At 48.6% G+C, this 27,500-nt stretch overlaps 1 protein-coding gene across 3 annotated transcripts in view; it reads right to left on the bottom strand.

Annotated features, from left to right (window-relative positions):
* bcar1 (BCAR1 scaffold protein, Cas family member) overlaps positions 1–27,500 on the bottom strand; it is a 120,483-nt gene that overhangs the window by 16,981 nt on the left and 76,002 nt on the right. For 2 of the 3 annotated variants that reach the window (XM_064951959.1, XM_064951958.1), the window contains exon 2: positions 20,535–21,185. In XM_064951959.1, the coding sequence (XP_064808031.1) occupies positions 20,535–21,185 (651 nt within the window). Of the gene's footprint in view, positions 1–20,534; positions 21,186–21,335; positions 21,417–27,500 lie in introns of those variants that run through there. The other variant, XM_064951960.1, reaches the window with a different exon arrangement.

The following is a 27,500-nucleotide window of genomic DNA, read 5'->3' as shown; positions in this document are numbered from 1 at the left end:
TTCCTCGGTCCAAATGACTCCATCACGTAGACGATTACTGTAGTACGCACATTATATCTACTCAAGACTCAATCATAATGAAATCCCCCTGACCCACAGTGAGGAGTCAACACAGCCTGTGACGGTCTGGATTAACCACAGAGGCAGTAAAAACAGAATGGGGGTCCTGGGGGATCAGTATGGGAACAAGAGCTGTCCTATTGTCTGCCTGTTTACCCACAGTATTATAGTCTCAGGGTTATGTCAACTGTCTGGGCCTGGGAAATGAAAACAGACAGACAGACCGCTATATAGACAACAGCACACTGGCTTTCCATCAATACAGACACACTAACTGGAGCATACACCCCATCCTAACTAGTACACATTCTCACAGGATATTAAGAATCAAAGCATTAGCATTCCCTATCAGGACCATATCATGTTATATAATCATATGATATTTCCCTGCATCAGTGCTCCTTGGCAGTCTATATCTGAGTTCCTCTGGCTGTGTGTTCGCCTATGTGTGTGTGGATGTCTCTTCTCTAACTTCCTTTAATCTGGCCCTGCTATCGATCCCCTGCAGACGAGGTCTGTGGAATCACACAGAGAAGGAATGCTGCTATCTCTCTTCCAATCAGGACACTGGGGGAGATCTCTGATGAACTACTCCCAGCTACAGAGATACATTACAGCCTTCTGATGGGAGAGGAATGTAAGCAGTCCAATCTCTCTCACACACACACACACAGACACACACACACACACACACACACACACACACACACACACACACACACACACACACACACACACACACACACACACACCACCTTAGAGAAATAATACAATACAAAACCTGCAGCCCTGATACTAACTATACTGAACACACCTCCTGGTACAAGATGGTGGTGCCTAGTGAACCGCACGATAGCACTTAATGAATCTCATCATATCCAGTCCTCACTAGTGGCTATGGCAACCAGGCAGGTGGGAGTGAGATAGATGCTCTTCAGATATTGAGTGTGCACCAATCAAAGTTTCTAAAATGCAGCAATAAATATCTACTAGTAATCAATATGTGAGTTCACATTCAATACAATAAATCCATTGTCCATTTAGATAGACAGAGAAACAAATACACACCGACACGCTTGCATACAGAAATAGGCATGAGTACTCGAGCTCCCACATACAGCAGCCTTTACTAATAGTTCATTCTACTCCCCTTCTCTGCCTCTCCTTTGTGAAGGGTACCTCAGTAGTCTGCTTGACTGGCATTCAAGAAACCAATCACATTCTTTGCTAATGAAACGCCACAACTCTCCTGGATCCTCTAATAATATTTGCTCTCCCAGTCAGGCTGCCTGCCACTTGAAAGGTGACAGCCCAGCTAAACAGATAATTAAGCCATTGCACATGAAATAAATCTGGCAATCTGCCTCTGTTAATGTCTCCTCCCTGTCCTCACGTCCTGTCTGTATCCTTCCTCCGCCTCTATATAACTTCCATTCATTCAGAACCAGTGTCTAAAGATAGTAGATGTTCTTACCTGACAGCCTATAAGCTGAAATAGGAGTAAAAGGGAAAATCCCAGAACAAATTGAATCAACTGAACCAAAGTAATATTAGAATGTATCCCTACACAAAACTCCCTCTCTCCCTCCCCCCTTTTCCATGTCTCTCCCCTCACATCCCTGTCTTACTTTCCTAGTCTCTCCAGACAGCCTATTCTCCATGGAGCCAGCCAGTTTCACACACGTTTAAAGTACACAGCAGGTGTTTCATCTCCCAGGCAGCTTGGCAGCCTTCTCTCACACAAAACACTCGCTTTTCTCAATACTCAGATATGCTGGAGATCATAACATTTATTGTTTGCTCCTCTTGACCTAAAGACCTTTACTACCGCATAGTAACAACAAACCCGTTCCTGCTATAAGGGTGATGAGATGGGATACCCAAGCACAACTGGCAACATGTCATTCTAACTTTATTCATATATGTTTGGTTTTATCTGTCATGTTTTGTCCTGTTGACATGAACGTAAACAGCCCACGGAAACATGATCACACATTACACACCAGCAGGTTCCTGGGAGCGTCAGGCTACTTATGGACAGAAGTAAGTGAGAGTCAGATGCCTTTCACGCAACCTCGCTCTTATTGACAAAGATCCTCCGTGAGCTTTTAATGAGATTAGAAGGAAACATTCTCAGAGTTTTGGTAATTCAACACATGGTAATGAGCCAGCCCTATCAATGCCATCCTCAGCTGGCCCTTAAAGTCTTCTAATGGTATTGGAGGATCCCTCTGAGGCCCTGAGCTCCATCAGCATAAGTAATGGTGGTCAATAGTGTGAATTATCAAGGTGGAAGACGCTGGAGAGGGGAGGGGGCACGCCCAGCCGAAAGCTGTCAAAACATTCTATCAGGTCATAATGATGATGTCACTGAATTACTTGTAGTTTTTCATGTTGTCTGTCTGTAATTTTTTGTAATGACTTGGTGCTGCCTATCTTGGCCAGGGTGCTCTTGAAAAAGAGATTTTAATCTCAATGAGGCCTTCCTGGTTAAATAAATAAAATAACTGAAAGACAAGGAGCTACATTGGAGCCATTGAGGGTTTAGAACAATGTGGAGCAGTGATGCTCTGCCCTAAGCCCTCGCTGCTTTACTGGGCTGGCAGCTGGTCACAAGGTACTCTCATGGAGGCTCTGTCTTTGGACTGGGCTGGCAGCTGGTCCCCCACCAGCCAGGTAACTGGTCACAAGGTACTCTCATGGAGGCTCTGTCTGTTGGAACAGGGGTCACCCTGACGAAAGGAACAGATTGCAGAGCCCCCATCACCACCACCCCACTGCCCCTCTGTTGCCCATGTCCCCCACCAGCCACAGTCCACTGACTCCTAACCCAGCTGGTCACAAGGTACTCTCATGGAGGCTCTGTCTGTTGGAACAGGGGTCACCCTGAGGAAAGGAAAAGATTGTAGAGCCCCCATCACCACCACCCCACTGCCCCTCTGTTGCCCATGTCCCCCACCAGCCACAGTCCACTGACTCCTAACCCAGCTGGTCACAAGGTACTCTCATGGAGGCTCTGTCTGTTGGAACAGGGGTCACCCTGAGGAAAGGAACAGATTGTAGAGCCCCCATCACCACCACCCCACTGCCCCTCTGTTGCCCATGTCCCCCACCAGCCACAGTCCACTGACTCCTAACCCAGCTGGTCACAAGGTACTCTCATGGAGGCTCTGTCTGTTGGAACAGGGGTCACCCTGAGGAAAGGAACAGATTGTAGAGCCCCCATCACCACCACCCCACTGCCCCTCTGTTGCCCATGTCCCCCACCAGCCACAGTCCACTGACTCCTAACCCAGCTGGTCACAAGGTACTCTCATGGAGGCTCTGTCTGTTGGAACAGGGGTCACCCTGAGGAAAGGAACAGATTGTAGAGCCCCCATCACCACCACCCCACTGCCCCTCTGTTGCCCATGTCCCCCACCAGCCACAGTCCACTGACTCCTAACCCAGCTGGTCACAAGGTACTCTCATGGAGGCTCTGTCTGTTGGAACAGGGGTCACCCTGAAGAAAGGAACAGATTGTAGAGCCCCCATCACCACCACCCCACTGCCCCTCTGTTGCCCATGTCCCCCACCAGCCACAGTCCACTGACTCCTAACCCAGCTGACACCATGGTACATGCCACCACTCTCCACAGCCAACCCTGTCTGTCTCTCCAGATGGTTTCGGAACACAAGGGTTTGCCAGTCCACCTGCAACAGGCAAGACAAAGAAAAACTTCTCCTGACTCTTGTGACGTGGTCTTTCAAGTGAACCAAGGCTAGACTACGAAGACTAGTAACCCACGTATACAGACAAGTGTAAAGGGATGAAGAACATAAAAATACATGAATGAGTGATGGTACAGAATGGCATAGGCAAGATGCAGTAGATGGTATAGAGTACAGTATATACATATACATATGAGATGACTAATGTAGGGTATGTAAACATTATATAAAGTTGCATTGTTTAAAGTGGCCGGTGATACATTTTGTACATCAATTTTTCATTATTAAAGTGGCTGGAGTTGAGTCAGTATATTGGGAGCAGCCACTCAATGTGGTGGCTGTTTAACAGTCTGATGGCCTTGAGATAGAAGCTGTTTTTCAGTCTCTCGGTCCCCACTTTGATGCACCTATACTGACCTCGCCTTCTGGATGATAGCGGGGTGACCAGGCAGTGGCTCGGGTGGTTGTTGTCCTTGATGATCTTTTTGGCCTTCCTGTGACATCGGGTGGTGTAGGTGTCCTGGAGGGCAGGTAGTTTGCCCCTGTTGATGCGTTGGGCAGACCTCACTACCCTCTGGAGAGCCTTACGGTTGAGGGCGGAGCAGTTGCCGTACCAGGCGGTGATACAGCCCGACAGGATGCTCTCGATTGTGCATCTGTAGAAGTTTGTGAGTGCTTTTGGTGACAAGCCAAATTTCTTCAGCCTCCTGAGGTTGAAGATGCGCTGCTGCGCCTTCTTCACGATGCTGTGTGTGTGAGTGGACCAATTCAGTTTGTCTGTGATGTGTACGCCGAGGAACTTAAAACTTACTACCTTCTCCACTACTGTCCCGTCAATGTGGATAGAGGGGTGCTCCCTCTGCTGCTTCCTGAAGTCCACAATCATCTCCTTTGTTTTATTGACGTTGAGTGTAAGGTTATTTTCCTGACACCACACTCCGAGGGCCCTCACCTCCTAGTGTGAGTGTTGCAGCGTTAGTACAATTCCCTGACCATAGAGATCCTATTCAATTACTAGAGGGCTGTCGTAAACACTCAAAGTTCAAGAACGGGGTGAAAATGGCAGTCACATTGGCAGGGAGAAATCCAAACCAGTCTATTTGGAATGAATGGCATTGAGAGGCATAATCCTGGTTTTACATGTGCAGGAAAATAAAAGGTATGTGATATATTTGAGTGATAATGCCAGAGAAGCCGGTGTTTGGAGGATATATTGGCACAGGTGTTGTTATGCCCGAGATGATGTTGACAGCGGTTTCGAGGGTATTATCACTTTTATACAACGGGATACCAACATATACACAAATAGTGATTGACATATTTTCATTAAAAAAACGTTATTTTAATGAATTTATTTATACTATTTCATCCTTCCACGAGATATAGTCCCGATACAAATCTAGGGTTGCTACCCAAGCAGGCTGGTCGTTCTTTCTATCGGTTCGGTTGCCATGATTGCTGGCAACGTTCTTCTTCCTTGCTTGCTAGTGTCGTGTAGCCAGAATAACAGCAAAGTAACTGCATTTGCATTTGTTTAAGCTGTTTTCTAGTGGTTTTGGGGGGGATGCATCCATAACAATGAACTAATGATGTGTGATTTCGCCTGGCATAGAACATTTGCTCTCTCGCCAGGACACTGTTCAGAAGAGATAGCCAACTACACAGCTAACACAATCACTTCAAACTAAAGTTGGTATGACAGCAACCAAGCTTAATATCCTGTTCTTCTATTGATATTTCTTCATATACAGTATATCCATAAAAAACTTTGCTGATTCATGATTTCGACTGGCTGAGAAAAGCTGTCTGCCTCGTCCCGACTCCCAACACATTCATTACCATAGGACAGCTGGAGATTGATTTTCAATATTGCAAATTATTGCAAATGTCAGAGAGACAGACTGCAAGATTTATACAAATATCTGCTGTTGAAAACTAAATGTTAGTCTAAAAGAAATGTGAGATAATGTCTAGATGCTTTTTATAGTGGAGATCTAGTACATAAATAGCCTGACTGAGCTGATGAGACAGTGGATTGTGCAGTCAGATGGAACAGAGTAAATAGGCATTTTAACGTCATAGATTTAGCTGGGGGTAATTTGTGGAATAGACACCGGCTGGAATTAGGTTTTAACCAATCAGCATCCAGGATTAGACTCACTCGTTGTATAACAGAAATGGTGTAATACAATTGTCAACCTAAAACATTGTTGTGTAATTATAAATACAGTTTATATGGGTTTTATACCAATTTTCTGTATAAATAGCTGATAAAATATATGCAAATGGACCATAAATGTCAAAATTGTTGTTTTCTTGGAAAGCTGTGAGTGCTACACTCCGGGTCGGGATTCATGTCATAAGAAGGAATTCCCCTCGACCACACACACAAATTGAGGAAAACAAACATTCTTTCCCATTGACCCCCATTGTAAAAGAGCCAACTTCGTTGTAGATTTTTTGCCATACAGATATAACAAAACATGCTGAAAAGCTGCTGGATTGTTCAATATACATGTAACCAGTTTAAAATCCTGACCTACTGTTCACAATGCTCCCACATAGAGAAATAGAACCTGTGACAAGAGCCCTATGGCTTCAGCCTATATGGTGTGGGAGATTGGAAAATGTGGGGACCCGGTGTCTAAGTAGGCTACACGTAGCTATGTGTGTGGAAAACATTTGGCTGAGGACAGACTGCTGGCATATTAGCAGTTCATTTGAACATATTTATGGAATCATTCCTCTAAATGTGGTTGGCTAGCTAGCTAACAAACACAGTGCGTATAAATTCTTCAAATTCATATTTTTTTACACAATATCTCATAACAGCACTGGCAAACCATGGTTGACCAACTCCCTGAACAAAATGGCTGACCTTTATCCCATCATAAGACGGCTCATTCTAGTATTCTAATTCCTAAATCTATTCTATGGTCCTGACTAGTCCATGAATAACAAAGCCCTGAGTGTTTTATCCTAGGGTCAAAGTCCAAACGCTGAGGGGAGTTGAAGTAACTTCACACATATTTTTTTCTTCATGAGGATTAGGAGGCCGTGCAGGAGAATTACTCCACAGACCCCCATCTCAGCCTGATGAGGGGCCATTCGAGAGATGTGTAGGGGGGGGCGGAGGACTGGGGGCAGATGATTTTGTACACCAGCTTCAAACAGCAGATGATGACCTCCCCACCAAGCATCTCTCTTCCATGTTATTTTTCCTCATCTTTCCCTAGACATGAGAGACTGGGGTGTGTAACCACTGCCTCACAGCTGCACAGGTTACAGGCATGATCAGCTGTGATGCCAATGCCCGGCCCAGCACAGCACAGGACATGGCAGGCTGCAGCTGTGTCATAGCAACCCAGCTCCTGGGTCCTCCTCAGTGGCATGGCTGTCAGAGAAGAGTGACCTCATCTACACCACCGCCCACTCAAAGATGGCGAAGCGGGTGAGGGAGGGAGAGATGTAGGCAGTGTGGCTTGGATGCAGTACAGGTCGAACACACAGATCACAGACGACAGGATATAGGACAGGTCAAACACACAGATCACAGACTACAGAATATAGGACAGGTCGAACACACAGATCACAGACTACAGGATATAGGATAGGTCAAACACACAGATCATAGACTACAGGATATAGGACAGGTCAAACACACAGATCACAGACTACATGATATAGGACAGGTCAAACACACAGATCACAGACTACAGGATATAGGATAGGTCAAACACACAGGCCACAGACTACAGGATAGGTCAAACACACAGGCCACAGACTACAGTATATAGGATAGGTCAAACACACAGATCACAGACTACAGGATATTGGATAGGTCAAACACTCAGATCACAGACTACAGGATATAGGACAGGTCAAACACACAGATCACAGACTACAGGATATAGGACAGGTCAAACACACAGATCACAGACTACAGGATATAGGACAGTTCAAACACACAGATTACAGACTACAGGATATAGGACACGCCAAACACAGATCACAGGATATAGGACAGGTCAAACACACAGATCACAGACTACAGGATATAGGACAGGCCAAACACAGATCACAGGATATAGGACAGGTCAAACACACAGATCACTGTCTACAGGATATAGGATAGGTCAAACACACAGATCACAGACTACAGGATAGGTCAAACACTCAGATCACAGACTACAGGATATAGGACAGGTCAAACACACAGATCACAGACTACAGGATGTAGGACCGGTCAAACACACAGATCACAGACTACAGGATATTGGATAGGACAAACACACAGATCACAGACTACAGGATATAGGACAGGTCAAACACACAGATCACAGACTACAGGATATTGGATAGGTCAAACACACAGATCACAGACTACAGGATATTGGATAGGTCAAACACACAGATCACAGACTACAGGATATTGGATAGGTCAAACACACAGATCACAGACTACAGGATATTGGATAGGTCAAACACACAGATCACAGACTACAGGATATAGGACAGGTCAAACACACAGATCACAGACTACAGGTTATAGGAAGAAGACCCATTCAAAGTCTGTCCGATAGGTAGTAATCTTATCCTATAAGTATGTGGTAAACTGCATATTTATAAATATATGTGGGGATATTCAAACTGACTACTTCACCTGGATAGAGTAGTGACGAAGGGTTTCAATTCAGAGAATGCTCTTAAATAAGGTCATAATCCTCCCTCAGAACTAGGGTTGTTTAACCTAAAACTTTCCAAGCAGCTGGTGTGTGACCTAGATCAGAACTAACATCCGTCCCAGCCGCAGCAATAAATGGGAGTAGTGCAGTAATGCTTGACTGTAGTGGAGCACGTGGGGGTGTGGGGGGCTGAGACGCTGACGCAGGGTGGGGTGTGTAGATTTACAGCCCCATATCCCTGGTTGCTTGGTCTGGGCTGCAGGATTAATCAGGCCCTAATTAACTCCACACTTCTGTCGGAGCTCTCCTGCTGGCCCCTGGCCCCTGTGTGCCATGTGGCACAGGGGGTCAGCCTGGTGGGCCTTGCAGGACGGAGTACAGAGCTACTGGAGACAGGGAGCACCCAACAACTAATCCGCAAAGACCCCCTCAACAGCCCCACGGGCCAGGGACACATGCCCCCAAATAGCTGACGTGACTGAGCAGGCTGTGACTGGGTGGGCCGTGACTGGGCAGGCCGTGACTGGGCAGGCCGTGACTGGGCGGGCCGTGACTGGGCGGGCCGTGACTGGGCGGGCCGTGACTGGGCGGGCCGTGACTGGGCAGGCCGTGACTGGGCAGGCCGTGACTGGGCAGGCCGTGACTGGGCAGGCCGTGACTGGCTGGGAGCATCACTCTCTGCAACTCTCTCTTTTTCTCTTTCTTTCACTCTCTCTCAGGGTGTTTTGTCTACAACTCCCATGTAAAATCTCTCTTCAGCATCTCCTGGCAACACCACACATAGGTATGTCTCAAATGGCCTGTTAAATAAAAGGTTAAATGTTGAAAACAATGTTGCAAAAATGTCTGTGACTGTGTCATCGTGGAAACGCAGTGAGAGAGGTCTCCTAGCAGTAACAGGGTCTTAGTCAGAGCACCGTTGGATAAGAACAGGAGAATAGTTCACTATCAATCTATTCATCTGTCATTTCTATGGTAGAGAGAGTGTCAAGTGGGAATAGAAATGCTTCCATGTTGTTTGGACTGTGCAATAAGCAGTGTTAGGCTTTGCTTTTTTACATGAATGCACTATTGACACTAGAACATAGCCTGAGTTCCCCATTATTTCAAGCTTTATGTATTTCCTGTCTCCTTACTCAAGGTAGGTCCCTTCTATCCCTGACCCTACTGAGAGGACCATGAAAACATCAAAGAGCCAGCCCCTATTAAAGCCATGACCACTAGGTTTTCTACTCACTAATAAGGCCAACCTCACACACCACATATAAACACCCATACATGGCTACACACATCCTCACACTAATGACACCACTCAGGAGTCAGGAGTTGGTGTTGAGCTGATGTGGTTTGTGTGTGAACCCTGTGTCCCTCCACTCTGACTTCTAATCTGGCCTCTCTCTCTCTCTCTGGCCTTTTGACTCCCCCAGCCCAGAACAAAGATCGCCCCTGGCCCCTGTGATATCCCATCCCTTTGATGAGAAACCACTGGATCACAGAGAGAGAGGCTTCTGGGGATCTGCTTTTTACGCTAAGGGGAAGACCCATGTCCCTTGCTAACCCCTTTCTCTTTTCCCCATCCCTCCCCTCTATCTGATGTAGTCTTTCCCCATCCCTCCCCACTATCTGATGTAGTCTTTCCCCATCCCTCCCCTCTATCTGATGTAGTCTTTCCCCATCCCTCCCCACTATCTGATGTAGTCTTTCCCCATCCCTCCCCACTATCTGATGTAGTCTTTCCCCATCCCTCCCCACTATCTGATGTAGTCTTTCCCCATCCCTCCCCACTATCTGATGTAGTCTTTCCCCATCCCTCCCCACTATCTGATGTAGTCTTTCCCCATCCCTCCCCCTATCTGATGTAGTCTTTCCCCATCCCTCCCCACTATCTGATGTAGTCTTTCCCCATCCCTCCCCACTATCTGATGTAGTCTTTCCCCATCCCTCCCCACTATCTGATGTAGTCTTTCCCCATCCCTCCCCACTATCTGATGTAGTCTTTCTCCCTCCCCTCTATCTGATGTAGTCTTTCCCATCCCTCCCCACTATCTGATGTAGTCTTTCCCCATCCCTCCCCACTATCTGATGTAGTCTTTCCCCATCCCTCTGATGTAGTCTTTCCCCATCCCTCCCCACTATCTGATGTAGTCTTTCCCCATCCCTCCCCCACTATCTGATGTAGTCTTTCCCCATCCCTCCCCACTATCTGATGTAGTCTTTCCCCATCCCTCCCCACTATCTGATGTAGTCTTTCCCCATCCCTCCCCACTATCTGATGTAGTCTTTCCCCATCCCTCCCCACTATCTGATGTAGTCTTTCCCCATCCCTCCCCACTATCTGATGTAGTCTTTCCCCCCTCCCTCCCCATCCCTCCCCATCTGATGTAGTCCCCATCCCTTCTGATGTAGTCCCATCCCTCCCCACTATCTGATGTAGTCTTTCCCCATCCCTCCCCACTATCTGATGTAGTCTTTCTCCCTCCCCACTATCTGATGTAGGCTTTCCCCATCCCTCCCTCCCCACTATCTGATGTAGTCTTTCCCCATCCCTCCCCACTATCTGATGTAGTCTTTCCCCATCCCTCCCCACTATCTGATGTAGTCTTTCCCCATCCCTCCCCACTATCTGATGTAGTCTTTCCCCATCCCTCCCCACTATCTGATGTAGTCTTTCCCCATCCCCCCATCCCCACTATCTGATGTAGTCTTTCCCCCCTCCCCATCCCTCCCCTCTATCTGATGTAGTCTTTCCCCATCCCTCCCCACTATCTGATGTAGTCTTTCCCCATCCCTCCCCACTATCTGATGTAGTCTTTCCCCATCCCTCCCCTCTATCTGATGTAGTCTTTCCCCATCCCTCCCCACTATCTGATGTAGTCTTTCCCCATCCCTCCCCACTATCTGATGTAGTCTTTCCCCATCCCTCCCCTCTATCTGATGTAGTCTTTCCCCATCCCTCCCCACTATCTGATGTAGGCTTTCCCCATCCCTCCCCACTATCTGATGTAGTCTTTCCCCATCCCTCCCCACTATCTGATGTAGTCTTTCCCCATCCCTCCCCACTATCTGATGTAGGCTTTCCCCATCCCTCCCCACTATCTGATGTAGTCTTTCCCCATCCCTCCCCACTATCTGATGTAGTCTTTCCCCATCCCTCCCCACTATCTGATGTAGTCTTTCCCCATCCCTCCCCACTATCTGATGTAGGCTTTCCCCATCCCTCCCCTCTATCTGATGTAGGCTTTGTGGGGAGGTAATAACAGGACCAGCCCAAAAAGTATATTCCCATCAGTGATCCACTGCTCAGGGCAATGTTTCCCCTGTTATTCCCTCTGCACTCCCTCCCTCTGTCTCCCATACTCACTTTCTCTCCGCTTTCTCTACAGTATCAGAGCAGACAATGAGTCCACAGTAGGTAATGGAGGGGAGACCTGGCAGGCAAGAAACAAGGCTTTTAAACACACACTCACACACTCACTGACCTCCTTACTCAGACCGCGTCACATCTACAGAGGCAATGTGTGAAACTCAACTTATCCAGAGCAACTTCCATTGAGCAGCAACTGATAGATTGCATATAGATTCCCCTGGGTCCGTAGCGAGGCTGTACTCTAGACATCCCTCAGTGCTGCTGACCAATGAGCCCACATGCCATGTACTAGAAGAGTGAACTCTGATTCTATAAAGACTAACCCAACCACTTCAGTCCTACTTCATCCCCACACACTTCAAGTTGGGCTTCTAAAGCTCGGGCCCCATTGAGTGGAGGCAGAGCCATCAAAGCTGCATCCCAGCATGAGCTCAGGCTGGGGGGGACAGAATTGTTGTATTTATTTATTTTGTAACCTTTATTTAACTAGGCAAGTTAGTTAAGAACAAATTCTTATTTACAATGATGGCCTAGGAACAGTGGGTTAACAGCCTTGTTCTGGGGCAAAACGACAGATTTTTACCTTGTCGGCTCGGGGATTCGATCTAGCAACCTTTCAGTTACTGGCTCAACGCTCTAATCACCTGCTGCCCCAGAATGGGACTCCAACCAGAGCCTCCCACCCCTCCCAGTGTTCCCTTCCCAGAGCACAGCACAGAGCAGCTGGGCAGGGACACTCACATCTGGAGCCTCTGTTTATACACAGTCCCACAACATTCTGAGTGCATAGTGGAGCACTGTGCAGAGATGCCTAGTGAGATGCTTACTGAGTCACTCGCTGCCCAATGCAGTGACCCCCCTCCCTGTCACTGCCCGGGCAGTACAGTGATGTGGGCTGAATCAGAGGACCTTTTAGAGAAGCACACAATGCGGGAGACACTCTTTTAATCTCAGCGCTACGGAGACACGAACCCCAGAGGGCTGCAGAGGACTGCCTACATTAACACAATCAGACAGGAGCGCTTTCTTCATTAGGAGAAGGACTTCTCCGCTTACAGAGACAGAGAATGGGAGGGAGAGTGTGGGAGGAGAGATATAGAAGGGGAGTGAATAAATAAATAAGTGGTAGTGTGATAGTGCATGGCTGGGGTGTGTGGCAGTGCACAGAAGAGCTCCTCTGGCTCCCAGGCTGAAACTAGATAAAGCTACAGGGGCCGTGTGGGAGTGAGGCACAGAGAGAGGTAGTGCACACAGGAATGTGTGGTTACAGATAAAGAAGGCCACAAAAGTACAAGCCTACGAGGCACTAACAGGAACACACAGCAGCCGTCTCATCTCCATGGATGAGCTCATTTCTGCTCTTCGGACCGGCAGCTGCTTTTAGACTGTTGCTCTAGCCTGCGGGAGAGTGACTCCTCGGCTGTACATCCATCCATTTCTCTCTGTTCCCTGCCCGCATTCCCTCTCCTCACATCATCCATCACAAGCGCGCACACAGACACACGTGTATCTAGTATATTTATGTGCTAAATAGGCAACAGCACGCAGCCATTTCTTTAGCAGGTCACACACACCTTCATTCTCTCTCCCCTGATGCCTCACCCACCCCCATCCTCCCTCCCTCACTCCACAAAGAAACCTTCCCCAACAAGCCTGCCTGCTCCTGCAGATAAGCCCCCCCCCCTTCTCCTCCCTACATTTCAAGTGAGCGCCCGCCAGGTCTCTTTAAACACTCATGAGATTACACATTTACTTTCAGAGCAGGCAGCCCACAAAACCACCAATAGAATCTCAATCTCCCACCTTTTTCCACAGGTGCAGTGCAGAGGGGAGGAGAGGAGCTGAGTCCCATAGCAGATGTGCTGTTAGCCCCCGGCTGCCAGGCTCCTTATCACAGCGTCTCTCACCTGCACACAGGGTCATTAGAGGCTGCAGGTGATAAGAAGGCTTGGATCTACCTCGATGGCCCTAATCAAAGGAGCCCAGGCTCAAACAGATCGCTCTTCAACTCCACCTCTCCACCAACCGTCAGCCTCACACAATAGCAGTGAGTTCTGCTTTGAACATATCAGTCACAGACACACACTGTACTTTGAAATAATTTGTAGACAGTAGCAGGAGAGAAGGTTGTAAAAGATCACGTGGTAGCTCCAGTCCCAGTGGAGTCTGTCATTCCTCCTCAATGTCTGAGTGGTGCAACTCTCAAGCACCTGTCAGCTTAGCATTTAGCACATATCAGGAAATCAGTGGATTCTCCTATAGACATACAGGAGCCAGGTCATGACCTCTTATAGCAACCCTGCTAAAGGTACTGAGGGCGATAGCAAAGAGTCTGGATGAAATATATCCTTTCTGATTAATTGAGTTTCAGAGACAGAGAGTACAGTGGTGTTTTCAGCTCTAACACAGCTGGGTGTTTACTGAGGCCACTCAGGTTCTGTCCTCTCTTTCAGTTGGGTAGAGGACAGGGGGGCCTGAGAGAATGGAGAGGACGAGGACAGGGGGGCCTGAGAGAATGGAGAGGACGAGGACAGGGGGGCCTGAGAGAATGGAGAGGACGAGGACAGGGGGCCTGAGAGAATGGAGAGGATGAGGACAGGGGGCCTGAGAGAATGGAGAGGACGAGGACAGGGGGCCTAAGAGAATGGAGAGGACGAGGACAGGGGGGCCTGAGAGAATGGAGAGGACGAGGATAGGGGGGCTGAGAGAATGGAGAGGACGAGGACAGGGGGCCTGAGAGAATGGAGAGGACGAGGACAGGGGGCCTGAGAGAATGGAGAGGACGAGGACAGGGGGCCTGAGAGAATGGAGAGGACGAGGACAGGGGGCCTGAGAGAATGGAGAGGACGAGGATAGGGGGCTGAGAGAATGGAGAGGACGAGGACAGGGGGCCTGAGAGAATGGAGAGGACGAGGACAGGGGGCCTGAGAGAATGGAGAGGACGAGGACAGGGGGGCCTGAGAGAATGGAGAGGGACGAGGACAGGGGGCCTGAGAGAATGGAGAGGACGAGGATAGGGGGCTGAGAGAATGGAGAGGACGAGGACAGGGGGCCTGAGAGAATGGAGAGGACGAGGACAGGGGGCCTGAGAGAATGGAGAGGACAAGGACAGGGGGGCCTGAGAGAATGGAGAGGACGAGGACAGGGAAGGCTGAGAGAATGGAGAGGACGAGGACAGGGGGGCCTGAGAGAATGGAGAGGACGAGGACAGGGGGGCCTGAGAGAATGGAGAGGATGAGGACAGGGGGGCCTGAGAGAATGGAGAGGACGAGGACAGGGGGGCCTGAGAGAATAGAGAGGACGAGGATAGGGGGGCTGAGAGAATGGAGAGGACGAGGACAGGGGGGCCTGAGAGAATGGAGAGGACGAGGACAGGGGGGCCTGAGAGAATGGAGAGGACGAGGATAGGGGGGCTGAGAGAATGGAGAGGGACGAGGACAGGGGGGCCTGAGAGAATGGAGAGGACGAGGACAGGGGGGCCTGAGAGAATGGAGAGGACAAGGACAGGGGGGCCTGAGAGAATGGAGAGGACGAGGACAGGGAAGGCTGAGAGAATGGAGAGGACAAGGACAGGGGGGCCTGAGAGAATGGAGAGGACGAGGATAGGGGGGCCTGAGAGAATGGAGAGGACGGGATAGGGGGCCTGAGAGAATGGAGAGGACGAGGACAGGGGGGGCTGAGAGAATGGAGAGGACGAGGACAGGGGGGCCTGAGAGAATGGAGAGGATGAGGACAGGGGGGCTGAGAGAATGGGGAGGACGAGGACAGGGGGGCTGAGTGAATGGAGAGGACGAGGACAGGGGGGGCTGAGAGAATGGAGAGGAAGAGGACAGGGAAGGCTGAGCGAATAGAGAGGACGAGTACGGGGGGCTGAGAGAATGGAGAGGAAGAGGACAGGGGGGGCTGAGAGAATGGAGAGGACAAAGACAGAGAAGGCTGAGCGAATAGAGAGGACGAGGACAGGGGAGGCTGAGAGAATGGAGAGGACGAGGACAGGGAAGGCTGAGCGAATGGAGAGGACAAGGACAGGGGGGGCTGAGAGAATGGAGAGGAAGAGGACAGGGAGATGAGGGAAGGAGGGCGAGAATTCCAGGCCCTTGAAGGAGTGTGCCAGGGTCACACCTATTCAAAAGACATCTTCTTTGATGTAAGGCCTGCTAACCAATCACAGTTGTTCCAGCTGCTGCTTGGCCTTTCGCAACCCCCTCCCACCCCCGTCTCCCATCCCCTGTCCCCAGGCCTGGACCAGGCTTGGCTGGCACAGCTGACTGGGATCAGGGTGCCCCCTTGCCAGTCTGGGGAAGGCTCGTCGTACCAACTGGGTATTTTACCAACCTCCTCACCTCTCCAACCTGCTCAACTGTTGCCGGTTCATCTAAGGAAAAGGCTGAGGTGGTCAGCACACAAAATCAAGATAGCAGCATAACAATCTAACACTAGTGAGTGTGTGTTATTCCTTTATATTTACAGACAAGCTGTGTTGTCTTCCTGCTTATCAGATGTTTGCCAAGTGTAACTGTCTTTGTACTAGTCTCTATCTCCTCCAGTTGAGCAGCAGAGGATGCTGAGACAATGCCAGTGTTTTCCCTCATTCCCTAATTAGTCTTCATCCCAGTGTGTGTGTGTGTGTGTGTGTGTGTGTGTGTGTGTGTGTGTGTGTGTGTGTGTGTGTGTGAATGTGTGTGTGTGTGTGTGTGTGTGTGTGCGCGTGTGTGTGCAGGTATAATATATAATAGAATTAAGTTGACTCACCCTACTTGTAGACTAGTTGAACACCAATGCCATCCTCCTCTCTTTCATGTTGGTTCAATTTTAGTTGAGTTTTTAACCCTAACTTCCTGGTATGGGAACAATGCACCAGCTAAGTTAACTAGGGGGGGGGGTGGGGGGGGGTGTGGGTGTGTGTTGGCTCAGTGTCCAAGGGGGCGGAATGGAAGGGTTCACCTCGGGTTACAAGGACAAGTACTAACAATACAGGTCATTAATTCAAGGTAAATATGTGCATAAAATAACCTGCACAACACAGCCTTAAGAGAGAATTACTTTGACAACAATCTCTACCACTGGACCATCATGTTAGGCATTTCAGATCTCTCCATATTTATAATGTTTTACTGTGGGACTGTGGTGAGATACAGGATTTTCACTTGTATTACTCCCTACTAGTTGTACTTGCTCTCCTCCCGCTCTACTTCCTGTACTGCCTGCTGTTGGGATGACACTATATGACAGAGAGTTCCACCAGACTGAGGCAGCACTCTAGAATCAGCCAACATTTGGAAACACTCTGCTCTGGGCTGGAGTGTGAACTCTGTTGGGAGACCTCTGTCTTATCACCGGGCGGGAGCTCCTCATCGACCCGTCCACTGTTTCTCTGTGAGCCCTGGCCTTGTACTCCTCTCTGATCCCGTTCTCTTATGTCCCTCATGTCGCCTCAATCCAACTGTCACGTGTGTTTGTTTTGTCTTCAAATCACTCCCTCTTTCTACAGCTGGTATTCTCCTCTCGTTTTCAGATCGTTTTGAAGTTGCACCCATACATCATTGGGGATAGTACATAGGTTTAACACACTCACAGCAAGGGAACACAAAGGCAGTGTTTGTTTTGTCAGATACTACTGTTTAACTCTCCGTTCCTTCTCTTTGTGAGCGTCTGTACTTCTGTATCTGACAGATAGCTGGTCTTATTGAGAGGCAGATCTCAACCATGCAGAGGCCCATCTCTAGCCCCCTCTGTGAAGGACAAAGCCCTGTGGTCATGCCTCGTAGACAGACCTGCTGTGGGGTGAGAGGAGCGGCCACAGAGATCCCATACTGTATCTGTGTTCTAATTCCCTTTCTATGGCAGCAGCAGACAGGTTTAAAGGCCGACCTGCAGACCTACCGTACGTTAGATTCAGTATTTTGCGATTAAAAACACGTCACACTGTGCGATGTTCCCAAATTAAAATATTGATATCAACCTGGCCAGATTGTACGGTTTGCTTCAGTTCTGTCGTCACATTCTGCAACTATTTACATCAGCCGACATAGGCTACATCAACTGTGTCATCACATTCTGCAACTATTTACATCAGCCGACATAGGCTACATCAACTGTGTCATCACATTCTGCAACTATTTACATCAGCCGACATAGGCTACATCAACTGTGTCATCACATTCTGCAACTATTTACATCAGCCGACATAGGCTACATCAACTGTGTCATCACATTCTGCAACTATTTACATCAGCCGACATAGGCTACATCAACTGTGTCATCACATTCTGCAACTATTTACATCAGCCGACATAGGCTACATCAACTGTGTCATCACATTCTGCAACTATTTACATCAGCCGACATAGGCTACATCAACTGTGTCATCACATTCTGCAACTATTTACATCAGCCGACATAGGCTACATCAACTGTGTCGTCACATTCTGCAACTATTTACATCAGCCGACATAGGCTACATCAACTGTGTCGTCACATTCTGCAACTATTTACATCAGCCGACATAGGCTACATCAACTGCAGTGGTCTATTTGACCCGTGCAGGTACCAGCACTGTGAGTGTAGTGATTTCAGAAAAACTGAACATATCCATGTTAGAAATAGTTTTTACATACAAACTCAGAATCAACTGGGCGCATTTGAAAAAGAGACCTAGGTAACACTATGACTTCACTTAATCAAATAAAGGTCAAATATATATATTAATCATTGGCTTCCCCAAAATAACATGGTCGCTGTGGTAGAACGTGTATTTTGATTGGTGAGTTTGTGCGTCATGTAAACAGGATTACTAGTGAAATGTTTCTTCTTGCAAAGCATTAATCAAACTATTATATTAGTCTGACTATTCACAATAATTGTTTTCTTATGTGCATATTCAAGTGCCGGCCTTGTTCCTATTGGTCAGTCACCGGGATCGGCTCGTAACACCAGCCATAAACACGATACAGGCTAAACATTTGTCGGATCCTGCGACTGAACGTAGCGGTACCTAATCGGCAGACCGAGACCCCGTCACACTGAACGAGCCAAGACGTCCAACAATCGTTAATGACCTAAGAATTTGCCCCATGAAGTGGAAATTTTGTCTGAGACGGCAAAATAGTTGCATAATACGCCTAAAATCGTACAGTCTGTGGGGACTTAAGACGACGAGACGTCTCATGTGATACGCCCCTTCCTGCAGGGACCAGGTGCACCTTGCTGCTGCCACCCAATCACTCCTCCATCATCATCACACTTCACTTCCAGCGCTGCTCTCACACATGGCTCAGTGCTCTAAGGCAGGCCTGGGGGGCACTCCCTGGAGAATACCAGCCACTACAAACTGTACTGTTACTGTTACCGCACTGGCTGGTACTGGTCCCCCCTTCCAGCCTGCTACCTAACAGAGCAAAATGCTTACTCACCCAACCCCAGCAGATAGATACCTGAATTATTTAAAAAACATTCTTTATTCCAATATATGTCCCCCTCTCCTCTCCCCATCCCCCTCTCCACTCCCCATCCCCCCTATCCTCTCCCCATCCTCTCCCCATCCCCCTCTCCTCTCCCCATCCCCCCTCTCCTCTCCCCATTCCCCCCCCATCTCCTCTCCCCATTCCCCTCTCTCCTCTCCCCATCCCCTCTCCCCTCCACTCTCCCCATCACCCCTCTCCTCTCCCTATCCCTCCTCTCCTCTCCCCACCCCACCTCTCCTCTCCCCATCCCGCCTCCTCTCCCTATCCCCCCTCTCCTCTCCTCTCCCCATCCCCCTTCTCCCCCTCCCCATCCCCCCTATCCTCTCCCCATCCTCTCCCCATTCCCCCTCTCCCCTCCTCTCCACTCCTCCCCCCTCATCCCCCTCCTCTCCCCATCCTCTCCCTCCCCCCTCTCCTCTCCTCATCCCCTCCTCCCCCTCTCCCCTCCCCCCATCCCCCATCCCCCTCTCCTCTCCCCATCCTCTCCTCTCCTCTCCCCATCCCCCCCCACCTCTCCCCATCCCCCTCCCTCTCCCTATCCACCCCTCTCCTCTCCCCATCCCCCCTCCTTTCCCTATCCCCCCCCTCTCCTCTCCCCATCCCCCTCTCCTCTCCCCATTCCCCCTCTCCCCCCATCTCCCCATCCCCCCTCTCCTCTCCCCATCCCCTCTCCCCTCCACTCTCCCCATCACCCCTCTCCTCTCCCCCATCCCCTCCTCTCCACTCCTCTCCCCACCCCACCTCTCCTCATCCCCCTCCTCTCCCTATCTCCCCCTCCCCTCTCCCCATCCCCCTCTCCTCTCCCCCTCCCCCCTTCTCCCCTCCCCCTCCTCTCCTCTCCCCTCCCTCCTCTCCCTCCCCCCCTTTCCTCTCCCTCTCCCCATCCCCCTCTCCTCTCCCTCATCCCCCCCTCTCTCCTCATCCCTCCTCTCCCAATCCACCCTCTCCTCTCCCCATCCCCCATCTCCTCTCCCCATCCCCCCTCTCCTCTCCTGAGGCTTTGAAAATGACATGGAGCCTTGAGCTGTTGTTGAGAGTGAGAACAACAGACAGAGGAAGTGAGGGAGAAACAATAACAGGATACCAAACATGCTCAGATACCAAACATATCCCAACCAGGATGAGGTCAGATGACAATGAGAGCCTAAACTAGCTATTGTGGACCTAAAGGTCTAACAAGTCTGTATTTAAGATTTTAGAGGAGCGTGTTTGTTGTGTAATGTGCAATATTTTTTGAATCAGACTTACCTTTCCTAGAGGTTTGGAGGAGTCCCAGCTCCTCTTCTCTATGGAGGGGGGGATCTGGTAGATGTCCTGAATCTGGTTCAGTGAGGGGGGAACCTGGTAGATATCCTGCCCAGGACCAGGCCCTCCTGCTGAGGGAGGCACCTGATAGATGTCCTGAACAGGAGCGTGGAACTTCTTCTGGGAGAGCATGGGGGCCTTGGGTGGGGCTTGGGGGCCCATGGGTATCTGGTACAGGCTTGAAGAAGAAGGCTTGCCATGGTTGGGGGGCATCATGTAGATGCTGTCCGGTAGGGCGGGGACAGGCCCAGGGTTGGAGAAGGCAGGGTGCATGGCTGTGTACTGGGAGGAGGGGGAGGGCTTGCAGTAGGCACTCTGCATGGGGAAGGCCAGCTGGCTCGGGCTCTGGGCAGGGCCAGGTTGGGAGGCATGGGGGAGTGGAGACTGCTGCTGCCCAGCCTTGTCATACATGCCCACCAGGATCTTGAGGCGGTTTCCAGGGACGATGCCCTGGCGTCCATGCAGAGAGCAGAGCCACCAGCCATCCAGACCCTGGGTGTCCCGCTCCAGTACCGTCATGATGTCACCTTTCCGGAAGGACAGCTCGTCTGGAGACTCAGCCACATTGTCGTACAGGGCCTTGGCCAGAACGTTCTGCAGAAAAAAGGAGAGAGGGTTAGTTAATTATTCCTTTACAGACAAGCTGTGTTATCTTTAATTAATTGGATACCCAGACTTTGTTGAACAAAGTTCCAGATGTTATACTCGGTTGTGTAGTACCCTTCAGTGAGAAAGAACACTTACTTCCATAATGTTAGACTGTCAAATTCCCTAGTGCCAGGGCAGGCTGACTCCATATACCAGACTCAATACCTTCCAGGACAGTTAAATAACTATAAAACACAGCTGACACCTAACAGCACAGGCTCCATCTGCCAGCCCAGAGCAAACACAGCCACTCACTATGGGATGCTTTGAAAATAAACCAATATTTGGAGTGCCCCCCTGACCAGTATCCCCTCCCTCCCCTAGTACAGAGTGGTAAGACAAGTCTGGCATGGGTCTCTCTCTCTCCCTCCCTCTCTCTCTCTCTCTCTCTCTCTCTCTCTCTCTCTCTCTCTCCCTCTCTCCCTCTCTCTCCCTCCCTCCCTCTCTCTCCCTCCCTCCCTCCCTCCCTCCCTCCCTCCCTCCCTCCCTCCCTCCCTCCCTCCCTCCCTCCCTCCCTCCCTCCCTCCCTCCCTCCCTCCCTCCCTCCCTCCCTCCCTCCCTCTCTCTCTGTCTCCAAGCTATATTAGCTACACCTGATTGGTTAATTGTGAGGCGCCTCCACTTTCTGATTTATTGCCTGGCTTCGCGTTGTCCACCTTAGTCCATATGTGTGTTTATTAAGAGAGGGAGAGTCAATGTTGCCTATACCAGAGGGGTCTCTCATTCCTTGCCACTATTTTCTGTCTATTCAGCACCCAGGCCTCTATCCAAGAGCAATGCCACACAGGGCACAGGCCTGATCATTTACGACCGAGAGAGCTACAGCTCTGTCTCCCGCCCTCCTGCCCATGGCTATCTCCCTCCCTAGCCCAGATGGACTATCACTGGGATGAGGATGTTTGTGACCAGCCTGACAGGGTGTGGGGTCAGGGTTCCATGAAGTGGAGATAGTGTCTATCTGTTCACAGTGTGGTTATTTATACGGTCAGCAGAGGTTCCCCCGTCTAAAACCCATTATAACACATCCTGACCTGACTATCTCTGTTGTTCTCCCCATTACAGATACACAGACATAGACACATGCACACGCACCATAAATAAATCATATATATTTCCCATATTCTTTGTGCTGCCTGAATCACAGCCAGATAAAAAATGTACCACCACAGCCAGTAGCGGTGTGGGTAAAACCACTGAGGGAGCAAAGCCAGTAAAACATGTACCACCCCCACCACGGCCAGTAGCGGTGTGGGTAAAACCACTGAGGAAGCCAAGCCAGTAAAACATGTACCACCCCCACCACGGCCAGTAGCGGTGTGGGTAAAACCACTGAGGAAGCCAAGCCAGTAAAACATGTACCACCCCCACCACGGCCAGTAGCGGTGTGGGTAAAACCACTGAGGGAGCAAAGCCAGTAAAACATGTACCACCCCCACCACGGCCAATAGCGGTGTGTGTAAAACCACTGAGGAAGCCAAGCCAGTAAAACATGTACCACCCCCATCACGGCCAGTAGCGGTGTGGGTAAAACCACTGAGGAAGCCAAGCCAGTAAAACATGTACCACCCCCACCACGGCCAGTAGCGGTGTGGGTAAAACCACTGAGGAAGCCAAGCCAGTAAAACATGTACCACCCCCACCACGGCCAGTAGCGGTGTGGGTAAAACCACTGAGGAAGCCAAGCCAGTAAAACATGTACCACCCCCACCACGGCCAGTAGCGGTGTGGGTAAAACCACTGAGGAAGCCAAGCCAGTAAAACATGTACCACCCCCACCACGGCCAGTAGCGGTGTGGGTAAAACCACTGAGGAAGCCAAGCCAGTAAAACATGTACCACCCCCACCACGGCCAGTAGCGGTGTGGGTAAAACCACTGAGGAAGCCAAGCCAGTAAAACATGTACCACCCCCACCACGGCCAGTAGCGGTGTGGGTAAAACCACTGAGGGAGCAAAGCCAGTAAAACATGTACCACCCCACCACGGCCAGCCCAGTAAAACATGTACCACCCCCACCACGGCCAGTAGCGGTGTGGGTAAAACCACTGAGGAAGCCAAGCCAGTAAAACATGTACCACCCCCACCACGGCCAGTAGCGGTGTGGGTAAAACCACTGAGGAAGCCAAGCCAGTAAAACATGTACCACCCCCACCACGGCCAGTAGTGGTGTGTGTGTAAAACCACTGAGGAAGCCAAGCCAGTAAAAAGGCCATATTACACCCTATGTTGTGATAATTGCATTGTTTGCTCTATAACCCATTCATTCATACACCAGTGTGATATACAATAAGGCAGAGACAACAAACAGACAACAGTCACAGCTGCTACTGCAGAATAAAGTCAACTACACATACGTTTGTTTCATCACAAAACCGGGGAGGAACATCTGTCCGTTCAAGTCCACAAAGCAAATATTACACCTAACAAACAGTTATGACCTTCAGCATGGTCAAGCAAGTAAATGTTTGACAGTTTACTAAACAACTACTGATTTAGAACACAGAGTTACCGCAAATCAGCACAAAGACAACAGGAGAACTGCCTCTGCTATTCCAGCACCACTTCAAACATCATCAATTCAAAAAGGATATATATGCTTAGTTTAATAGACTGAAAACAAACTTAAAGATACCAAAAACAATTTAGTCCAATCAAGGTTGCTTACAAATGTCCTTGTTTTCCATGAAAACATACATGAAATTAGTTGCAAAATGATTAGGAAATATAGTCAAGATGTTGACAAGGTTATAAATATTTTTTTTAAATTTAAATAATAATTGTGTCCTTCAAACTTTGCATTCGTCAAAGAATCCTCCATTTGCAGCAATTACAACCTTGTAGACTTTGGCATTCTAGTTGTCAATTTGTTGAGGTAATCTGAAAAGATATCACCCCATGCTTCCTGAAGCACCTCCCACAAGTTGGATTGGTTTGATGGGCACTTCTTACGTGCCATACGGTCAAGATGCTCCCACTACAGCTCAATAGGGTTGATATCTGGTGACTGTGCTGGCCTCTCCATTATAGACAGAACACCAGCTGACTGCTTCTTCCCTAAATAGTTATTGTCTAGTTTGGAGCTGTGCTTTGGGTCATTGTTCTGTAGCAGGAAATTGGCTCCAATTAAGCGCCGTCCACAGGGTATGGCATGGCGTTGCAAAATGGAGTAGTATCCTTCCTTCTTCAAGATCCCTTTTACCCTGTACAAATCTCCCACTTTACCATCAACAAAGCACACCCAGACCATCACATTGCCTCCACCATGATTGACAGATGGCGTCAAGCACTCCTCCAGCATCTTTTCATTTTTTCTGCGTCTCACAAATGTTCTTCTTTGTGATCCGAACACGTCAAACTTAGATTAGTCTGTCCGTAACACTTTTTTCCAATCTTCCTCTGTTCAGTGTCTGTGTTCTTTTGCCCATCTTAATCTTTTATTTTTATTGGCCAGTCTGAGATATGGCTTTTTCTTTGCAACTCTGCCTAGAAGGCCAGCATCCCGGAGTCGCCTCTTCACTGTTGATGTTGAGACTGGTGCTTTGTGGGTACTATTTAATGAAGCTGCCAGTTGAGGACTTGTGAGGCGTCTGTTTCTCAAACTAGACACTCTAATGTTATCTTGCTCAGTTGTGCACTGGGGCCTCCCACTCCTATTTCTATTCTGGTTAGAGCCAGTTTACGCTGTTCTGTCAAGGGAGTAGTACACAGCCTTGTACGAGAGCTTCAGTTTATTGGAAACTTCTCGCATGGAATAGCCTTCATTTCTCAGAACTAGAATAGACTGACGAGTTTTCAGAATAAAGTTCTTTGTTTCTGGCCCTTTTGAGCCTGTAATCGAATCAACAAATGGTGATGCTCCAGATACTCAACTATTCTAAAGCCCAGTTTAATTGCTTCTTTAATCAGGACAACAGTTTCAGCTGTGCTAAAATAATTGCAAAAGGGTTTTCTAATGATCAATTAGCCTTAAAATTATAAAGTTGGATTAGCTAACACAACATGCCATTGGAACACAGGAGTGGTGGTTGCTGATAATGGGCATCTACGCCTATATAGATATTCCATTACAAGTCAGCCGTTTCCAGCTACAATAGTTATTTACAACCTTAACAATGTCTACACTGTATTTCTGATCAATTTGATGTTATTTTAATGGAGAAAAAAAACATTTTGAAGTGACCATAAACTTTTGAACAGGAGTGTATGTGGCTGTCCATGGTACTGATTTTCGTGTGTGTGTGTGTGTGTGTGTGTGTGTGTGTGTGTGTGTGTGTGTGTGTGTGTGTGTGTGTGTGTGTGCGTGCGTGCAGGCATAATATATAATACAATTAAGTTGACTCACCCTACTTGTAGACTAGTTGAACACCAATGCCATCCTCCTCTCTTTCATGTTGGTTCAATTTTAGTTGAGTTTTTAACCCTAACTTCCTGGTATGGGAACAATGCACCAGCTAAGTTAACTAGTTAACATGAGCCTACTAGACTACATATTGAACTTCAGTCATCTCAGACCAGTGGAACAACATATTCATTTATGGTTAGATCAGAATCGGCGTCATAATCATTGCCTGTACAGAGAATTAAGTCAACACCACAAGTCCAAATCCTCTTCTCCATCCATGGCTTAGGAAAGGGACAAGCTAGCTACTACAGGACATGAAATCAACAGACTCGTTTGTCTGACAAGGATGACGTTTCGCTTAGGCTGTGATTTGATTGGTGTGAAGCCAATTCCAGACTGGTCTACATTGAGAGGAGTTTTGCTGTTGCCAGGACAACCAACAGTTGAGCTCAGCTCAACGCTGATTGGCTAATTATTCTCTTTTTTTTATCAAGGGAGGCCAAATGCTTGATGGCATCAATCAATCAAATGCTACAGCGGCAACATGTCATGCTATTTTGTTCCAGACAGCATCAGATACATGGTCTATACATACTGAGACAGAGGGGTGCTGTTTCACTCGATCTGATCATTTCTCCATTGAGATTCACCCACTTGCAAATTGACGGAAAAGAGAAAGATAAATGATATTATAATTGTAAAACATAAAAAGATTGGTGAAATATTTGGGGAAGCCTGGCTTCCCTAGCCATCCATGAATACACTCCATTGACTCCGGCACCTTGTTAGTCTCATGATGAGATATCAAACACTCCTGGTTCGCTGCTCCACTGCCAGAACAGACCCTGGGTTGCTACTCTCTGTGTGCCAGATATGGCCAATTATAGACATGTGCAATTACTGGGCGATTACAATACCCAGACAGTAATGCCAATGTTAATGTACGTTCAGATGTTCCCTATATGTAGTCAACGTAAGGAATCAGGATTGTGCCAGTGCTGGGCTCTGGTGGCCAGCAGCTGTCTGCCATTTCACCATGCAGGCCAAACACACACTGACCAGGCAGGGGCTGACCAGACACATAGGCATAGGCATAGGCATAGGCACACACACACACACACACACACGCACGCACGCACGCACGCACGACTATTGAAACAATGAGGGGCCCTCAAACTAGTAGAAAGATTTCATTATACTATGAGTTTTACTCACAGCAACAGCTTGGCTGATGCAGAGCTTACGTCTTCAGTCTCGCTCGATGTGAACAGATAAATGGCTTTTAGTCATCTCTACCTTCAAAAAAGCTACGTGACATTTAATTGGTCTTTGTGAAGACATTTGGTATCAATTACCGGAGGTTTCTATAGGATGAGAGTCAGAAGTATAAATTCTTCAATATACTTAAGTGACAACGAGTTAGTGATGTATGCAGCATGGTGCTTCGTATTGCCTACTCTTCTATATTATATATTATCTTAACTCTCCCTTTCTCCTGACAACTTGCTCTCTTTATCTATTCCATCCATCTCTCCCTTCAGAAAAAAAGAGCAAAGAAAGAGATTCCTTTGAACAAGCTTTTGTCATAAGTTAATTTCCTGTTGGAGGGAGGGACTGGGCAGAGAGAACTGATGACATCACAATTTTTGAACTTTGCCTTCATTAGCTGAAGGCCTGCCTGCCAACTCTCAGTATAAGTCACCCACAAATCTCTCCCTGTTTTTCACCCTCTGGCCACATAAACAGGAAGTGCTTAGAGAATGATTTGCATGCCGTTCTGATTAGTTATGAGTCAATAACTAGATGACTACTAGTCTTTCTACCTACTCTAAATGGCATATTCGATGGATGTACACACCTCCCTAGACACACCCAGCTGAGGGTCTAGAAACTAAAGTAAACTCTAATGTGAATCTGCTTG

This window comes from Oncorhynchus masou, chromosome 31 (assembly GCF_036934945.1).
Source record: "Oncorhynchus masou masou isolate Uvic2021 chromosome 31, UVic_Omas_1.1, whole genome shotgun sequence".
NCBI classification, from domain to species: domain Eukaryota; kingdom Metazoa; phylum Chordata; class Actinopteri; order Salmoniformes; family Salmonidae; genus Oncorhynchus; species Oncorhynchus masou.
Note: the sequence above shows the minus strand (reverse complement) of the source record. Positions and strands in the feature narration are given on the sequence as shown.